We start from the raw sequence: 12,473 nt of genomic DNA on the forward strand, positions 1-12,473 counted from the left end.
GCAAGCAGCTTGGTGTGAAAAAATCAACTGTGGGAGCAATCATCAGAAAATGGAAGACATACAAGACCACTGATAATCTCCCTCGATCTGGGGCTCCACGCAAGATCTCATCCCGTGGGGTCAAAATGATCATGAGAACGGTGAGCAAAGATCCCAGAACCACACGGGGGGACCTGGTGAATGACCTGCAGAGAGCTGGGACCAAAGTAACAAAGGTCACCATCAGTAACACACTACAACGGCAGGGAATCAAATCCCGCAGTGCCAGACGTGTTCCGCTGCTGAAGCCAGTGCATGTCCAGGCCCGTCTGAAGTTTGCCAGAGAGCACATGGATGATACAGCAGAGGATTGGGAGAATGTCATGTGGTCAGATGAAACCAAAGTAGAACTTTTTGGTATAAACTCAACTCGTCGTGTTTGGAGGAAGAAGAATACTGAGTTGCATCCCAAGAACACCATACCTACTGTGAAGCATGGGGGTGGAAACATCATGCTATGGGGCTGTTTTTCTGCCAAGGGGACAGGACGACTGATCCGTGATCGAGTTGTATTTTTGTTATTGACCAAATACTTATTTTCCACCCTGATTTACCAATAAATTCTTTACAAATCCTACCATGTGGATTCATGGATTTTTTTTTCACATTCTGTCTCTCACAGTTGAAGTGTACCTCTGGTGCAAATTACTGACCTCTGTCATCATTTTAGGTGGGGGAACTTGCACAATCGGTGGCTGACTAAATACTTTTTTGCCCCACTGTATTAGCACAGGTCTCAATAAAGGACTACCGTATTAAACACTTTTACTAACCTCAGGCAGATGGACAGGCGTTCTGCAGGTGGGATTGAGCGCCTGTAGTTGGTGTCTAGGCTAGAGATGGACCGATCCGATATTACGTATCGGTATCGGTCCGATACTGACCTAAATTACTGGATCGGATATCAGAGAAAAAAAAAAAAAGTAATCCGATCCATTAAATATCACGAAAGCACCTCACAAAACTTGCAACACGCCGTAACTCACCTCAGAACGTTAGCACGTCGGAGCAGTATGCATCACGTGATAGAGCGGCTGTGGCATGCAGGACCTGTCGGTGGTCTGGATAGCATGTGGAGCTTCGCTAGCAACCCGGCATTTCATCTCCGACAAAGTTATCCCCGAGAGAAGTAAAGCAAGTGTGTAAGTCCATCTCTGAATGTAAAGCATTCCTGCGTTAAGCTTAACAAGCGACTGCCTCTCGCTCTCCGGCTGCTACTTCAATCATAAAACTGCTTAATGATCAGCTGATCGGCTTTTCTGTCGTGAGTCCGTGTCTCTAGTTTGTTTTTGGCCCACTTTGCACCAGAAAGAGGAAACCAGCGGCTGAACAACAGCAGCACGTTTAAGCTTGATCAGCTGTTGTTAGAATGTATTTAATATTACTTTCTACTCAAGGATCTTTTTCTACGTAGCTGACGCTGGTAACTGTGCAGGGGCGGATCTAGCAAAGTTTAGCCAGGGGGGCCGATAGGGCATTAACAGGGAAAAGGGGGCACAAAGACATACTTTTCTTTCTTATTCTCATTTAAAATGTCTAATAAATAAAAGCTTTTAATAAATAATTATCTGACACCCAAAGTTTTAATTTGATGTAAAATGTATAGAAGTCCATTACTGTATATAGTAACTATTAAGTCTAATATATATATACCCTAGTAAGCTATAGTACTTTTTCCTTTGGGAAGGTACCATCTGTGCAGTCTGCAGCTCTGTTGAAGAAAGATGTTGAATCTATTTAATATTTCTTGAAAAATAATTGATTTCTGTACATTTTTTTTTTTCACACTGCATCAAATTAAGGTTGATTACGTCGATTAAGCATCATGAGGTGGCGCGTGAGGGGTGGTTCCCTATTTTTTATTTATTTATTTTTGTTGTTGCTGGGAGTTGGAACCCTATTAGTTAGGTTGCTTAATATTTACGCTAAGTACTCTTTAAAATACCAGAATAGGGAGGATGGTGTAGGTTTAAGTTTATTAGCTTGATCAGTATTGCTGAACTATGAAACATTTTTTTTGCATACAGGTATAACAGAATAGCTTTAGTGTAATTGTTGTTTTAAACTTGAGTATGAACTTATACAAAATGCAGCAAGATATTTAAAAAACTGTTTTGTTGATTAAAAAACACTATATCGGATTCATATCGGTATCGGCAGATATCCAAATTTATGATATCGGTATCGGTATCGGACATAAAAAAGTGGTATCGTGCCATCTCTAGTCTAGGCGGACGATGCTTGGACCGACACAGGACAGCAGGTCCTCAAACTGGGTGACTGAAAGATGGTGATATCGCTGAAAGTCCAGGCGCAGCTCCTGGAGCAAGTGGTGAAACTCACCAAACTGCTCACACTTCTGGAGGACCTGATGGACCCAGGTACGGCGAGGACGTCCTTAACGCCGCTGCTCTGCTCTCCACAGTAAATAGAGAAGGGAGACTCTCTCTTCAAACAGTAGATCGACAGCTGCCATCCTGCAAACATACCGTCTGGCACTACTTCCTCCCACATTTCTGCTTCACGCACGTCAAAATTGGATATTTTGACACATGAATAATTCGCGTTGGACATGCATCGAGGTGCGAACGTGCATGCGTCAAGCTAGGGGCCTCTGGCGTTTGGTCGCGTCTATCGCGTTCGGTGTGAACACATGGTAAGAGCTGCGAAAGGCTCAGAAGAAATGTTTTGTGTTAGGCAGCTTTGAGAATGAGCAACGTTTGACTGTGTTCTGATGTCACCAGACTCCACACCCGAACTGTGACAGCTATTTTGCAAAAGACTTTCACTATGTGCTAATCGGGCAAGAGCTAAATTGAGCAATTCTAAAGGGTCATTATCAATGATCGCAGCAGGGTGCTCACTGCTTTGTGAAAATGTATTTTGAGATTCACCAACATTAGGATCGATATTGGGGTTTGACATAGCTAGAGCTAGGTTTAGTGCTAAACATGGGTCACTTATATCCTGTTTTTAGTTATTCACTGTTCACACAGAAGAATGTAAAAGGAGAATGTTTAAAAAACAAAAGAGCTTATTTATTTCTTATTTCATCAAGGACATTAATTCAACAATGAGACATAGAGCAAGAGAAACAAGCTGCTGTCGGTTGCGCTTTGTCTTTGTCCTCGACTTAATGGTCCTGGTGCTCGCTGTCTTGAATGCTCTGAGGCGTTTAATGCCTAGACCTGACAATTAGAGGGTAAAAAGAAAAAGTTATGGTAAATAAAAACAATAGTTTAAAATGGCAAATTATGAGACCGTGGAGAGAATGACCGTGTCTGGCTTGCAAGAGCAGGCGCGCCAGCTTTCGAGCGCCTGATGGCTGGCAAGCCGCGCAGGCCGGGGTGGAGGGAGGGAGCGTGGAGCTCTGGAACTGCGGGCCGGACTGCCTAGCTCGGTTAACAAATCATGTCTGTCCCTGTTGGACAGAAGAATATTTTTCCCTTGGTGTCGGTGGTATGTGGCTGTAGTGTGGAATTCGGACTGCGAGGGAATAGATAATCATCCAAGTCGGAGATGTCTAAAAAGAGTTTCAAAATGAAACACGGTTAATGTTATTGCATACAATTAGCTGTTATTAGGGAGATCGAGAATGAAAAACTTACCAGTTTTGTTGAGAGAAACAGGGCTGGAGCAGAGCTGGCTGATTTCAGAGTCTAGAAAAAGAAAAACAAGAAGAGTTTTAAAATACGCAAACTAGTAAAATGTGAAAGGAGTATAAGATAAGATGATCAAGATGAAATGAGTTACCCGAGTAGGCCATGACAGCTGATGTTGTGATATGATATGTAAGTACTTTAGCCCGTGTTAAAGCCGAGTTTATATAAATATTTTTAAAAAGTGCATTGTAGGTGTTACAAATCATTGTGGTCTTTTTTTGAAATGAAAAGATTGACAAAAGGTCAAAGGAAATGTAAAAACAGGACAGGAAGATTAACCTACCTACATACCTATTGATATGCACAGAGGGAAAGCAACGCCAGTCGTTGATCTGGCTGGAGACAGGAGTCATGTGGGAGCGCGGTGCTAGTCTTAACCGCCGCGGCAGATCATAAAAATCAGACCTGTAGCCGATTGGATATCTGGGGTGCTGTGGCACCCGCCCATTTGATATGTGATTGGCAGTGGGCGAAGTTAGGCACGCAGGGGTCCTGTGTAGAAAGACTAAAGTCTTTTCAGGAGTTTGTTCCTGTTAACACGTATAAGGTTTTGGGGATACAGGCGAGTCCCTATCAAGCTATCCTATCGAGGTTAGGAGTGGTGTGAGTTCGGCAGAAGGGTTTTTTCAGGACTTTTTTCCTGTTAACTTATCTAAGGTTTTGGGGATAGAGGGGAGACGCGGGGTTTTGTCGGGATTGTGAGAGTTTGTGACTCGGACTTTGATTCTGAATTTCCTAGTTTGGATTAGACAAATGCAAATAAATTGAAATGCCCATATGCATGCCCCCACCGGGGCATGCATATGGGCAGAAATCTGTGCCATCAGAAACTGAATTTGAATTGCTCTGATTGAATCTGAATTGTAACTTGAATAAAATGCTTTTGAAAACTGAATTTGAATTAGTCTAATTTGAAATTGAATTTATGGTTTGAAAATGATCATCACTAAATTGAAATTGAATTCTATATTTTGAAAATGAATTGATTTGCTTTGAAACTGCATTTTATCCTTTAAAAATTCAGCTCTCGAATAATTTCAGTTTCACTTCTCACCATTCAGTTTCAGTTCTACAATTCAATTTCAGTTCCAAAATTCAGTTTTTTGGAACTTACATCCGGTTCCGGTTCAAGCGCAGATCAATAGAACTATGTTTTACTAGCGGACCGAAAGTGTTACTGACGGGAATCTACAGCGTCTTGAGCTGAATTAAGACTTCAGAAGTCATTCGTCATGTCGAATGACCAGCGGATAAACTCTCAGGTTGGTAATAAATGTACTACATGTATAAGAACAAGCGTCATGTTAACAAATGATAGCCGTACGGTAACTTTTATGCTTATTGCAGCTGCTAGCTAAAAACGGTAATTTAGCATAGTTTGCCTTGAATTCAGCTTTGACAAACAAATATGATCGACTGTTTCTAGTAGAATTCCAAAGTTGTCATCTTGGACCCTCTCAGAGTGCCCCTCTGTATGCTTGCAGAGACCCCTACAGTAGGGAAACATGCAAAACGGTGTCCAAACCTTTGTGTTTTAGCTTTATTTATGTCTTACACAGCATCCCAACTCTTTAGCTAACTTAATAACTTTAGCTAAAGTGAATAGTTAGTCTAATTCATTAGTGCAGCATTACTGGATCACCTCTGTTTGAAGTGATATAATGTGATATACAACTATCACTGTGTTTAACTACCATAATAATTCTTAGGGTACTGAGTGCATGCTTAATTAGATTTTTTTTTTTAAAGCATACTTGTCATGGTCCCTGTGCCCCGCTGGTCAATCCTCTATTGGGCAATATGTTTGTGGTTTGTTTGCTCTCTCGCCCTCTCTCTCTCACTCTCTCTCTCTCTCGCCACGGCGGTGCTCACTGCGGGCTCCCGCTGCTGGCCCACACACCTGCTCATCACCACACCGGCCGCTGATCCCAGCTGATTACTGCACTACTTAGATGGCGAGTCTGCACTAGTCTTCGCTGGATCGTTGAGCTATCAGTGTCAGTTAGACTTGTGTTTCGGCTAACCTTCACCTTGAGAATTTCTTATTATTATCCTGCTAACCCGACGTTTTGTGTGTAGATCGTTTTTGGAACCCGATGCGGAGAGGAGTGATTGAAGGGGGAACTGTCATGGTCCTGGGCCATGTTGGCCCAGTGTTCTTAGTTTTCTTGTATGTTTGTATTTTGTTCCTTATTTAGGCCATGTTTTCTGAGTTGCCCTGTTGTGTTGTTCCCTAAGTGTTTTCCCTTCATGGCTTTTACCCCCTGTGTGCCCCTCTGTGTATCTGTGAGCCCTCGTCTCTCCTTATGTTTTATTCCATGTTTCCCCTGCCCATTATGTCCAAGTTCTCCCCGTGCTCTCTCCCCCCCCCTGTGTGCCCTGTGTATTTATGAGCCCTCGTCTCCCTTTGTGGTTGTTTCATGTTTCCCCAGCCCGTTATGTCTGTGTTTTCCCCGTGCTCTCTCTCCTCCGGTCTGAACCTCTGTGCACTTCCTGTTTACTTTGTGACTCTCACGCCCGTACATGTCATGTTCAGTTCACCCCGCCCTGTCTCGTTATGATTATCAGTGTCACCTGTGTTCCCCGTGTGTTCCCACTTTCCTCGTTAACCCTCTGTGTATTTCTGTCTGCGTCTCCCTCTGTTCGGCGTGACGTCGTCCCTCATGCTGTGTGTGGATCTCCCAGTGTCTCGCTGTGAGTTCTTAGTTTGTGGCTTCCCAGTTTAGTTTAGTTTGTATGTTTGTTCTACCGGCAAATAAAGCTGTGTTTTGAGTTCATTCCCTCGAGTCTGTGAGTCCTGCATTTTGGGTCCAACTCCCGCCTGCCGCACAGCGATTCATGACAGTACGACGTCACCAGACATGGACCCAGCAGGCTCCTCCCGGGAAAGCGATTTGGCCCGCATCTTCAGCCTGTGGGAGCGAGTTTCCCATGCCTCGGACATTAAAGCAATGTCCATTGGGATAAACGCCATCGAGGCAATTCTCAAGGGGAATCCCCATCTTCACGAGCTCTCAGGATTTTCGGGCCTACTGTCCAATCTGCAGAAAGCCAAGGAGACAGTACAAGCTCGCGAGCTCGTCATACCGCAACAGCGACCGCCACAATCGGGAAACGTTTCCACGCCGCTGCCACTGGACTCCTCTCCATCCACCCTCCACTCTGACTGTCACTCACCCGCTGCTTTTCTCGCAGCAATGTGGTCGGAGGATGAGGAGCCGGCCGTGATCTCTCCGTCGTTGCCAGTTTCCTCCATCACCGCACCTCCGGCTTCCCGAAGAAAACGGCATTCACGCCGCCGACACCCACCGCCACAGCCAGACCCCGAGACGTCTGAGTTGCCAGCTGTGGTGAGTGGAAGGGACAATCAAGAGTTTCCTGACTTTGGGACTGTTTATTCCGGGGCTTTGTTTTTTCACTTAGCTGCCCAGCCAGAAGCGCTAGCTCCATCTCCTGTGTCCCCGCTAGCACAGCCATTAACTCCACCACACGCTCCGTTTTCACCTCTACCATCGCTTCAGTCATCAGTTCGGTCTGCCACTCAGTCGCCCTTAGTTCCGTCATCCACACTACCACCTGTTTCCCTTCCACCACCACCATCACTACACCCAGCCATTCAGGCTGCTACTCAGTCAGACATTCAACCCATAGCCCTGCCGTTAATATGCTCTATAGCTGAGCCACTAGCCGCCCGACCCGCAGCCACTTCAGCCACTCCTCCACCCGTCACACCTCCACTACAACCATCACTGCAGTCCCCAGTGCAGTCTCCAGTGTCCCCAGTGCAGTCTCCAGTGTCCCCAGTGCAGCCTCCTGCAGCCCTGCTTTCCCCAGTGCAGTCTCCAGTGTCCCCAGTGCAGCCTCCTTTAGCACAGTCACCCACTCAACCACCAGCACCACAACCGTCACTACCTCTAGTTCATTCCCCTGTGAAGTCATTAACTCCACCACCTACTCCACTCTCACCACCACCGTTACTACAGACATCAGTTCAGTCCCCTGTGCAGTCATTTACTTCTCCACCGTTAGCAGCTCAGGTCCCCGTGTGTCCAGCAGCTCAGGTCCCCGTGTGTCCAGCAGCTCAGCTCGCACCTGAACCTTTGGCCCAGTTCCCCGTAGCAGTGCAGTTTTCTAGCCAGCTTAACGTTGAGCCCGGGGTCCCAATTCTCTCTGGCTCTACATCGGCTCCTGCTGGAAGCTCGGATGAGCTCATCCAGCACTCCGCGGCTCCCGTGTCGCCATCTACCTCGTCCGCTGGGGGTTCCAGTGAGCCCAGCCAGCACCTCCTCGTCTCCGCTGGAGGGTCCGAGGGGCCCGTTCAGCCTCCTGTCTCCGCTGGAGGGTCCGAGGGGCCCGTTCAGCCGCCCGTCTCTGCTGGAGGGTCCGAGGGGCCCGTTCAGCCACCCGTCTCCGCTGGAGGGTCTGAGGGGCCCGTTCAGCCACCTGTCTCCGCTGGAGGGTCCGAGGGGCCCGTTCAGCCTCCTGTCTCCGCTGGAGGGTCCGAGGGGCCTGTCCAGCCTCACGCCTCGTCAGCTGGAGGGTCCGAGGGGCCCGTTCAGCCTCCTGTCTCCGCTGGAGGGTCCGAGGGGCCCGTTCAGCCTCCTGTCTCCGCTGGAGGGTCCGAGGGGCCCGTTCAGCCTCACGCCGCATCAGCTGGAGGGCCCGAGGAGCCTGTCCAGCCGCCACCTGCGACCACCTCGTCGTCGCCTGGTCTGGCTGCATCCGCCTGTGCTTCTGCTACGCCTGGTCCAGCCTCTGCCTGTGCTTCTGTTACGCCTGGGCCAGCCTCTGCCTGTGCTTCTGCTATGCCTGGGCCAGCCTCTGCCTGTGCTTCTGTTACGCCTGGTCCAGCCTCTGCCTGTGCTTCTGCTACGCCTGGGCCAGCCTCTGCCTGTGCTTCTGCTACGCCTGGTCCGGTCTCAGCCTCTGCTTCTGGTCCAGCTTTGGCTTCTGCTTCTGCTCCGCCTGGCCCAGCTTCGGCTTCAGCCTGTGCTCCCCCTGGTCCAGCCTCAGCCTCTGCAGCTCCGCCTGGTCCAGCCTCGGCCTCTGCAGCTCCGCCTGGTCCAGCCTCAGCCTCTGCAGCTCCGCCTGGTCCAGCCTCAGCCTCTGCAACCTCGTCTGGTCCTGCCTCGTCTGGTCCTGCCTCGACTGGTCCTGTGCCCACCAGGCCATGGCCAGCATGCCTGAGACTGGAGGGCCGCCGCTGCCTTCCGCGCGGTCGGCCCCCTGAACTGCTCCGTCGTCTCCTTCGCCGCCGCTGCCTTCCGCGCGGTCGGCCCCCTGAACTGCTCCGTCGTCCCCCCCTCCCTTCGCCATCGCCGCTGCCTTCCGCACGTCCGGCCTCCGGACCAGCTCTGTCACCTGTGCCACCCGCCTGGTCGGCCCCCCGACCGTGTGGCCCGTGAACTCTTGTGCCTGTTGGGCTCTGGGTCGGCCCCCTGAACCTTATTTGGACTATAGTCATGTGCTCCTGTGTTTTCTGTTGTTTGTTTTTGTTTCCCGTTCTGGTCCCTCCGTCCTGGTCCCCCGCCTCCCGCCCTGGGTGGGTTGTTTTCTGTTTTTGTTTTTTCGGGTTTGGGCTGTCGGGAGCCAGCCCTTGAGGGGGGGGTACTGTCATGGTCCTGGGCCATGTTGGCCCAGTGTTCTTAGTTTTCTTGTATGTTTGTATTTTGTTCCTTATTTAGGCCATGTTTTCTGAGTTGCCCTGTTGTGTTGTTCCCTAAGTGTTTTCCCTTCATGGCTTTTACCCCCTGTGTGCCCCTCTGTGTATCTGTGAGCCCTCGTCTCTCCTTATGTTTTATTCCATGTTTCCCCTGCCCATTATGTCCAAGTTCTCCCCGTGCTCTCTCCCCCCCCCTGTGTGCCCTGTGTATTTATGAGCCCTCGTCTCCCTTTGTGGTTGTTTCATGTTTCCCCAGCCCGTTATGTCTGTGTTTTCCCCGTGCTCTCTCTCCTCCGGTCTGAACCTCTGTGCACTTCCTGTTTACTTTGTGACTCTCACGCCCGTACATGTCATGTTCAGTTCACCCCGCCCTGTCTCGTTATGATTATCAGTGTCACCTGTGTTCCCCGTGTGTTCCCACTTTCCTCGTTAACCCTCTGTGTATTTCTGTCTGCGTCTCCCTCTGTTCGGCGTGACGTCGTCCCTCATGCTGTGTGTGGATCTCCCAGTGTCTCGCTGTGAGTTCTTAGTTTGTGGCTTCCCAGTTTAGTTTAGTTTGTATGTTTGTTCTACCGGCAAATAAAGCTGTGTTTTGAGTTCATTCCCTCGAGTCTGTGAGTCCTGCATTTTGGGTCCAACTCCCGCCTGCCGCACAGCGATTCATGACAGTACGACGTCACCAGACATGGACCCAGCAGGCTCCTCCCGGGAAAGCGATTTGGCCCGCATCTTCAGCCTGTGGGAGCGAGTTTCCCATGCCTCGGACATTAAAGCAATGTCCATTGGGATAAACGCCATCGAGGCAATTCTCAAGGGGAATCCCCATCTTCACGAGCTCTCAGGATTTTCGGGCCTACTGTCCAATCTGCAGAAAGCCAAGGAGACAGTACAAGCTCGCGAGCTCGTCATACCGCAACAGCGACCGCCACAATCGGGAAACGTTTCCACGCCGCTGCCACTGGACTCCTCTCCATCCACCCTCCACTCTGACTGTCACTCACCCGCTGCTTTTCTCGCAGCAATGTGGTCGGAGGATGAGGAGCCGGCCGTGATCTCTCCGTCGTTGCCAGTTTCCTCCATCACCGCACCTCCGGCTTCCCGAAGAAAACGGCATTCACGCCGCCGACACCCACCGCCACAGCCAGACCCCGAGACGTCTGAGTTGCCAGCTGTGGTGAGTGGAAGGGACAATCAAGAGTTTCCTGACTTTGGGACTGTTTATTCCGGGGCTTTGTTTTTTCACTTAGCTGCCCAGCCAGAAGCGCTAGCTCCATCTCCTGTGTCCCCGCTAGCACAGCCATTAACTCCACCACACGCTCCGTTTTCACCTCTACCATCGCTTCAGTCATCAGTTCGGTCTGCCACTCAGTCGCCCTTAGTTCCGTCATCCACACTACCACCTGTTTCCCTTCCACCACCACCATCACTACACCCAGCCATTCAGGCTGCTACTCAGTCAGACATTCAACCCATAGCCCTGCCGTTAATATGCTCTATAGCTGAGCCACTAGCCGCCCGACCCGCAGCCACTTCAGCCACTCCTCCACCCGTCACACCTCCACTACAACCATCACTGCAGTCCCCAGTGCAGTCTCCAGTGTCCCCAGTGCAGTCTCCAGTGTCCCCAGTGCAGCCTCCTGCAGCCCTGCTTTCCCCAGTGCAGTCTCCAGTGTCCCCAGTGCAGCCTCCTTTAGCACAGTCACCCACTCAACCACCAGCACCACAACCGTCACTACCTCTAGTTCATTCCCCTGTGAAGTCATTAACTCCACCACCTACTCCACTCTCACCACCACCGTTACTACAGACATCAGTTCAGTCCCCTGTGCAGTCATTTACTTCTCCACCGTTAGCAGCTCAGGTCCCCGTGTGTCCAGCAGCTCAGGTCCCCGTGTGTCCAGCAGCTCAGCTCGCACCTGAACCTTTGGCCCAGTTCCCCGTAGCAGTGCAGTTTTCTAGCCAGCTTAACGTTGAGCCCGGGGTCCCAATTCTCTCTGGCTCTACATCGGCTCCTGCTGGAAGCTCGGATGAGCTCATCCAGCACTCCGCGGCTCCCGTGTCGCCATCTACCTCGTCCGCTGGGGGTTCCAGTGAGCCCAGCCAGCACCTCCTCGTCTCCGCTGGAGGGTCCGAGGGGCCCGTTCAGCCTCCTGTCTCCGCTGGAGGGTCCGAGGGGCCCGTTCAGCCGCCCGTCTCTGCTGGAGGGTCCGAGGGGCCCGTTCAGCCACCCGTCTCCGCTGGAGGGTCTGAGGGGCCCGTTCAGCCACCTGTCTCCGCTGGAGGGTCCGAGGGGCCCGTTCAGCCTCCTGTCTCCGCTGGAGGGTCCGAGGGGCCTGTCCAGCCTCACGCCTCGTCAGCTGGAGGGTCCGAGGGGCCCGTTCAGCCTCCTGTCTCCGCTGGAGGGTCCGAGGGGCCCGTTCAGCCTCCTGTCTCCGCTGGAGGGTCCGAGGGGCCCGTTCAGCCTCACGCCGCATCAGCTGGAGGGCCCGAGGAGCCTGTCCAGCCGCCACCTGCGACCGCCTCGTCGTCGCCTGGTCTGGCTGCATCCGCCTGTGCTTCTGCTACGCCTGGTCCAGCCTCTGCCTGTGCTTCTGTTACGCCTGGGCCAGCCTCTGCCTGTGCTTCTGCTATGCCTGGGCCAGCCTCTGCCTGTGCTTCTGTTACGCCTGGTCCAGCCTCTGCCTGTGCTTCTGCTACGCCTGGGCCAGCCTCTGCCTGTGCTTCTGTTACGCCTGGGCCAGCCTCTGCCTGTGCTTCTGCTATGCCTGGGCCAGCCTCTGCCTGTGCTTCTGTTACGCCTGGTCCAGCCTCTGCCTGTGCTTCTGCTACGCCTGGTCCGGTCTCAGCCTCTGCTTCTGGTCCAGCTTTGGCTTCTGCTTCTGCTCCGCCTGGCCCAGCTTCGGCTTCAGCCTGTGCTCCCCCTGGTCCAGCCTCAGCCTCTGCAGCTCCGCCTGGTCCAGCCTCAGCCTCTGCAGCTCCGCCTGGTCCAGCCTCGGCCTCTGCAGCTCCGCCTGGTCCAGCCTCAGCCTCTGCAACCTCGTCTGGTCCTGCCTCGTCTGGTCCTGCCTCGACTGGTCCTGTGCCCACCAGGCCATGGCCAGCATGCCTGA

General features: G+C 51.5%; 2 protein-coding genes across 2 annotated transcripts; both read left to right on the plus strand.

The window, feature by feature from the left end:
- The first annotated feature begins 6,562 nt into the window (after positions 1-6,562).
- LOC146666989 (uncharacterized) lies at positions 6,563-8,888 on the plus strand. The gene is made up of 2 exons (XM_085411007.1): positions 6,563-8,374; positions 8,715-8,888. Exons 1-2 carry the CDS (start codon positions 6,563-6,565, stop codon positions 8,886-8,888), a joined length of 1,986 nt encoding a protein of 661 aa, XP_085267133.1.
- A 1,160-nt stretch (positions 8,889-10,048) lies between these two features.
- On the plus strand, positions 10,049-12,473 carry LOC146666990 (uncharacterized). Its single transcript, XM_085411008.1, has 2 exons — positions 10,049-11,902; positions 12,294-12,473. The coding sequence occupies exons 1-2, from the start codon at positions 10,049-10,051 to the stop codon at positions 12,471-12,473; spliced, it is 2,034 nt and encodes a 677-aa protein (XP_085267134.1).

Source organism: Rhamphochromis longiceps, linkage group LG7 (assembly GCF_057381845.1).
Source record: "Rhamphochromis longiceps isolate RC_006_pf linkage group LG7, R_longiceps_female_GT1.1, whole genome shotgun sequence".
In the NCBI taxonomy this organism is placed as follows: domain Eukaryota; kingdom Metazoa; phylum Chordata; class Actinopteri; order Cichliformes; family Cichlidae; genus Rhamphochromis; species Rhamphochromis longiceps.

What these genes read in the sequence shown, in the direction of transcription:
- LOC146666990 (XM_085411008.1), top strand. Translation starts at nt 10,049, where the DNA reads ATGGACCCAGCAGGCTCCTCCCGGGAAAGCGATTTGGCCCGCATCTTC. An exon ending in CCTCGTCGTCGCCTGGTCTG is followed by an intron (nt 11,903 to 12,293) that starts GCTGCATCCGCC and finishes CCCCTGGTCCAG; the next exon opens with CCTCAGCCTCTGCAGCTCCG.
- LOC146666989 (XM_085411007.1), top strand. Translation starts at nt 6,563, where the DNA reads ATGGACCCAGCAGGCTCCTCCCGGGAAAGCGATTTGGCCCGCATCTTC. An exon ending in CTGGAGGGCCCGAGGAGCCT is followed by an intron (nt 8,375 to 8,714) that starts GTCCAGCCGCCA and finishes GTCCAGCCTCAG; the next exon opens with CCTCTGCAGCTCCGCCTGGT.